General features: G+C 33.2%; 1 protein-coding gene across 1 annotated transcript in view; it reads right to left on the reverse strand.

Moving 5' to 3' along the window:
* Window positions 1-1,605: 1,605 nt before the first annotated feature.
* LOC105623228 (glucose-6-phosphate 1-epimerase) overlaps window positions 1,606-6,665 on the reverse strand; it is a 27,396-nt gene continuing 22,336 nt past the window's right edge. The window contains exons 3-7 of the mRNA XM_012204629.1: window positions 5,166-5,224; window positions 3,951-3,998; window positions 3,072-3,409; window positions 2,396-2,704; window positions 1,606-1,641 (exon numbers count right to left, since the gene is read on the reverse strand). Coding sequence (XP_012060019.1) covers window positions 1,606-1,641; window positions 2,396-2,704; window positions 3,072-3,409; window positions 3,951-3,998; window positions 5,166-5,224 — 790 coding nt within the window. The remainder of the gene's footprint in view (window positions 1,642-2,395; window positions 2,705-3,071; window positions 3,410-3,950; window positions 3,999-5,165; window positions 5,225-6,665) is intronic.

Genomic DNA, 6,665 nt, shown 5'->3' on the forward strand with positions numbered 1-6,665 from the left:
TAATTATAGACTAAAATAAAAATAATACTATTTAATACCAGAGTTTACTTTTTACTTTACTAATAATAATAATATAGTAGTACTTAACTTAATTTAAAAAGTAGTGTGTGTAGTATATATATATATATATATATATATATATATATATATATAAAGTCTTCCGCGAGAACATTTTTATATAACGCAAAATACATCTCAAGCGCATTTTGTGCTATTTACTAATTCCAAATGTACATTTTGCAGCAAGCAAACTAGATCGAATTGTTTATCGAAACGAATGAGTAATTACATCATAATATTGGGAAAGTTTTACCGCGTAAATTTAACAAAATCGCTTACATATCTAATTCCAATCTATATCTATAAACAATATATTGTACGCTAATACCTAAACGTGGTGAGAATACGAAACTGGGACATATATTTCTTTCACTTTCCATTTATACATGGAATGTATGCATATCTATTGTGACGAATCGAGTGAACCTTAATTCGTTTTGCAAGTTTTTTTTTTAAGACAATGTTCTTTAAAAGTCTAATAAAAGGATCCTATTCTCTTCCGCGTAATACTTATGCGAATACCTCCCTGCAATTTTTTAAATATTTTTAATGAAAGAAAATAAATATTGTGCAAACAAGATAACAATTTTATTTTCGGACAATGTAATTGACTTATTTATAGATCCTATGTTGGATTGTTATTTGGACGGCGGGAAAACAAAGAGAGATAAATAATTGATCTATCCCTCACGTTCGCGATTGGCCGTTTTGGATTTAATTTTTTGTGATTCCTCGTAAAATACGGACGAAGCATAAAGATAAAAATAAGCAAAAGAAGGAAAACAGATTCTTCGACAAAATTAAGTTACTTGTCTTTACTACAGATCGCTTCCTCGAAGGACGAAAAAAAAAAACGATGAAAAAAAAGATACAATCTGCATATGCAGTGTTGGAGATATCGAGTCTTTCGAGGAAATGATTGGTCCGAGGGGACTGGAAAACGAAGAGATTTCGGGAGCTCGCATAGAGTTTGCAGACTTCATCTCATATCTAAAGATTCCTAAAGATTCAGAGAACATATCGTGCAAGTCTGGGCAACGCAATGCGAGTGCAGATGCGACGATTGCGATGGATGCAATGGCGGGGGCGGCGGAGGTGGCGGCGGAGGTGGCGGGGGTGGCGGAGGTGGTGGCATGTAAAGCCACCCCGTGCTCGTTGGCCAAACCGCGGACGATGCTGAGGATGTCGGAAGCAGTGAATTGGTACCGCCTCCAGCATTGACGTGTGACGTCGGTCCACTCTCTACTCACATCACCTAAGAAGAAATCGATGAAAAACATAATTCATTGATATATTTCTTGATCATCGTTCCATTAGTTGTAAGATTTAACAGCATTCGATTATTCTATAGACTCTTCAGTTTTCAACAGTTTTAACTTCTGGACGTATTTAAAAGCTGTAGCTTTTCATTTCAATATAGAGTACGGACCTGTATGTATGCAAACATGAGGAAAATTATAATTTGCAAAGATTTTTATCATAGTAATGAATAAATATTGTAACATTTGCAACTCGCTATTTCTATCTTATGCAGAATATATAGTGTTACGTCATCATCATATAAAACCTTTCACAAGAAACCTGAAATGACATAAATTTTAAAGTTACAAAATTATACATTATAAAACATTTAATGTTTAATTGATATATAACAATAACAGTGATGTAACAACGTATTTTGGTAGCTACTTTAATAATAAATAATTTCATAGAAAAAAACATATTTTGCTCATTCTGTACAAGGTTTTTAGTATTTATCTTGCCAATTGAAATTATAATTGTAAAAAAGCTAGAGAAATATTTAGTTTGCAAATAGCAGTCCATTGGAATAAAGTGCAAAAAACAATTAGCCTGATTGTCAATTATTCTCTATCCGCAGCTACTTCGTATAGCCTATATGTAATGAGTAGTTTCACGAATGATGGTAATTACGAATAACAGTAAGATTTCAGATAAGAGTATGACGACTTGAGTATGCTTTTGTCACGCAATTAATTATGCGCGCGTGATACGATCTGATAATCGATCGTTCTGATAAATTAAATTATTATATAAATGCAAGAATGTTATAAAACGTCAAAGATGTAATCAAGATGTAAGATCATACGACTTTCGCACGTTTGATATCTTTGCGAAAATTGAGATTCAATTGCGGTATTGGTATCGATAATTATTCAAATTTTCGTTCTGTATGTATACAAATATAGACTTATTGATCTATAAACTTGATTACCACGATGATATTACGATGACACATCTATAATATTTGATCACCGTTAACTCTGCGCCGATTTCGGCAGACACAATTTCGCGTTTAGAATAGAATTATACGTACCTGTAATATCTGGCTTGCCTCAAAGGCCGTTCCTGGCAATAGTACAACCGGACTACTGACATGTCCGCTCTCGACGCATATCATGTTAGGAAATTCATCGTCGCCGAAGTCCGGGATGTCACGCGCCTTTTCTTGCCAAGGATTCCAAACGACCGTGTCAGGAAAGTTGTACTTTTGCACGCGCATTTTCCTACCGGAAACGACATTCGTGATGATATGCTCCGGCTGCGTATTCTGATAGATTCGGTCGGTCCATTCGCACACCGTGACGACGTCGCGGCCTTCTTGGTAAATTTGGTTGTCCCTAGTCTGTGCGCGTGAATGAAATACAACTTGTGAGACAGGCAGACAGGATTGCGTGCGGCCGCGATATGTAATCGCTTCGATCGTACTCCGGACTTAACGGGGCATTGTGCAGCCGATTCTTTAATGACTAGTCTTTATATGTGTAATAACAGATCTTTTTGCGCAAGTTTTAAAATCGACTTTCCACTGGTAACGCTGAGTCCTTAATAACCAGCTAGTTAAGATTAATTAAAAATAAACGATTCTTTTCCGTGAGTCTTAAGAGTGAGTCTTACAGTAAAATTTCTAACGAAATCTTCCGATCAATTTATATTTTAATTAAATTAACGAATTATATACCATATAACTTGACAGAAGAGGCTTACGTTACCTTGTCGAGGAACGTGCATCCGTGCAGTCCCGTAATTTGGCATCTCCTGACATCGGGTACCTTGAAATAAGTATGTAGGAGCAGATTAAAGGAGAAAGGATCTTCTCTGCTCGGATTATATACGCCAATATTAAAATGCAGCTCCTTCTCGCGCAATATTAGCCTGTATGTTAGCCTGAATTGTGAATTCCACAGCGATCGCGTGAATTCATTGTCCATTATCGAGAATATCGCCTCGATGTCCCCGCTGGGCAATCGTTCTGGTGTCTTTTCCACGTTCCAACGAATGATCCTGGCGAAGCCGTGGGGTGGTCCGTACGTCCATGTTCCAAATTGTGCTGCGAAGATAACGTGCATCGTATCGGATTAACCCCTTCATTGTGTATGAAATATATACGTGCACACAAAAAAGACGTGTCATCAGTGTGTAATGTATAAAGGATAAGTTCGAAAAATTCTCGACCTGACACAGAAAATGACGCCATAAATATTAAACTGTTAAAATTTTAGATGAGTTTCTTTTACAGGTCAAATTCAAAATTTCAAACAGATGCGTTCATTAATTTCTTTGTTTCGGTCGTGTAAAGTAACTTCTGGTTTCATCATGGCAATGCAACCGCTCACATTTCTTCAATTGCAGTCGCAAAATTCCATAAATTGGTCCCGCAAGTACCGTATTTCATCAGGTTTCACGTGTTCTGCTTTACATGAGCGAAATAATGAAACTAATGAATGCATCTGTCTGAAATTTTAACAATTTAGCCCTGTGAAGAATCAAACTTGTCTAAAATTTTAACCATTTGATATTTGGCGTTATTTCTATCAGGCCGAGAACTTTTCGAATTATCCTCGTATGCACATCTAAAAAAACCCACTTACCCTCTTGCGATTTGTCTGAATCTTGATTTCCTATGGTTTCTGAAGTCGCTGAATCCGAATATAATATCAGAATTTCAAAATTCAAAATGGCGGATCCAATATAACGGATAAAAATTTGAAAAGTAAATGAATTGTTATAAAAATGAGTACTTCAAAGTTACTTGTACTTACTTGTTGAAATCGCTAAATCAAAATATCAGAATTTTGTTTCACTTAACCCTTTCACTGTATAGTATACGTGCACAAAAAACACGTGTCACCAATGTGTAACATACCATATATATGCATCTTTAAAAAACCGACTTATCCTTTTGCGATTTGTCTGAATCGTAGTTTTTCTATGATTTTCACTAAATCCGAATATACATCAAAATATATATCAAAATTTAAAATGGCGTATCCAATATGACAATCCAATATAACAAATTTAGAAAAATAATTAAATTTTTATAAAAATGATTATGCTAAAGTTTTCGAGGTCGCTGAATCCAAATATGACACCTAAATTTGTAAATTCAAGATGGTTCCAGTATAGTGGATCAGAATTTGAAAAATAAATGAATTGTTATAAAAGTGAGTACTAGACACAAAATTAAAGTTGCAAAATATTAGAATTTTTATTTTTCTAAATGACAGATCAAACTTTGCTATACTTAAAAATAATAATTCATAAAAAATATATTAATTATATTAATAGAATAATTGTTTATAAATCCTGCTTTCCGCGCGCTAAATCTAAAATCATGAAAAAAAGAAATGAGATCATAGCGAGTTTTAACTTATGTTCTTATTTTTTATCAAATTTAAAAAAAAAATTTTTTTTTAATTAAAAAAAATTGTTTTATTAATTTTGATGCGTTTTTTGAATTTTGAAATTTTGATATTATATTTGAACTCAGTAACTTAAAAAACTTTAATACTGAAATTGTAGATACGAAAATCTATTCTAAGAAACTTTTTTTTTTACATACTGATAGCACAGAAATCTTATTTTCGCTACACTACGAAATAGGAATGTAAATATATCGCTGTTTTTATATGTTTTTTAAATTAGACTTTCAGTCAAATTTTCATGGTATTCTAGTTAGCTCTTTTTATCAGCAGTTCAAATTCGCGTATAAGATTGTCTTCGCTCTTTAAACTTTGGTCAAATTATTTTCTTTTCTTTCGTATACAGTCGTAAACATGATGTATCGCTTCATCTATTATACTTACGAAAGACGAACGGTATGCCGCCCCTAATCGCTTTCTTTCCGTCGAACACAGCTTGCTTACTGAAACATAAAGATCCAACCGTTGGAGAATGAAAAAAAAATTGACAATCGCATATTAGAAAGAATTTTCGTTTATAAGTTTTATTTAGATATTTTGATTGTAATTCACTGTGTGTTGCACGTGTTACGTTTCCTATTTATTTCCCATTATTTAACAGGACAAATATCCTATGAAAAATCGAAGAAAATATATTATTTAAAAACGATGCGAGAATTTATTTGTTCGCGCGTTTTGTTTTTACGCCCATGCGAAAAGCGCAGGTATTATTATTATTCTCTCTGTAACAAAAAAAAAAAACAAAGAATCTTCGATTTGTCGATAACATTGAAAAATATGCGGACGAATATCTCTTCCTTCTGTTATTCGCAGCTATTGCATTGTTATTGTAAATTGCGCACGTATCAGATGTCAGATTAATGAAACTGTCTATAGATATGTATAGTGAGTGATGCATAGGTGTAAATATTTGTTGAACAAATTGACGATTTGTATTGACAATGAGAAACAGCAAAAACTCTAACAAGAAAGCGTCTAATAAAAAAAAAGTCTATTTAATACAACTTTTATTGAATTTTCAAATTATTAAAATTTCAGAGATATATTAAAAATGGAAAATAGAAACGATCGAAGAATACTTCGAATAAATAATTCACTTTCGTTCCTCTTTTTGAGTTTTTTACATTCTTGCAGGCGCGGTTTAGACTCTCGTACGAGAGTTCCATCGGAGCTCCTCGTTTAACTAATTTACGAGGACCGTGCAGAATTTTACGATCGCGTATTCTGCTGAGGATAGAGACGAGTTGCGTATAAATTGATGTATAAATAATACTGCGAGGGTGGTTCATAAAATTTGACGACAAACAGGTCAATATTGGTTTCGCGATTAATCTTGTAGTGTGATTGCTACATTGCGTCTTGCAAAACTATGAAGATCAACAAAATAGCGTTATTAATATAATATAATATTAATATAATACTGTTGCCTCATTGATTTAGAGATGTATCGATGCTAAAAAATACAGGGCTATGCTTTTATCATTCTTGCAACCTGAAAGTCTTGGAAAACGAGACAATATAATCAAATCGATAAGCAATGCTTGGTATATATATATATATATATATATATGGCTTACAGGAATTTTTCTACAGAGAAAACAGTTTTACAACTAGCTGCATAGTTGCCATAGTTGAAGTATAATAAAAAAGAAGTTGAAAAGGTCAATAAAGAGTATAGTTACTGTATCCGTAAAAAGAAAAAAAAAAGAAGAAAGATCTTTTATTCTTAGCCGTTTTGTTCCATCAATTTTTTCTAAGGACGCATATGAATACAACAATTGCGATATCTCATTGTATAACGTATAACACAGCTAAATACTTTGTAGACTTAACGAGAAAGAATCCCTGAGAATTCGTTTCACCATATATGAGGTTGGTTGGAAC

The sequence above is a fragment of the Atta cephalotes genome (assembly GCF_000143395.1).
Source record: "Atta cephalotes unplaced genomic scaffold scaffold00054, whole genome shotgun sequence".
Classification (NCBI taxonomy): Eukaryota; Metazoa; Arthropoda; class Insecta; order Hymenoptera; family Formicidae; genus Atta; species Atta cephalotes.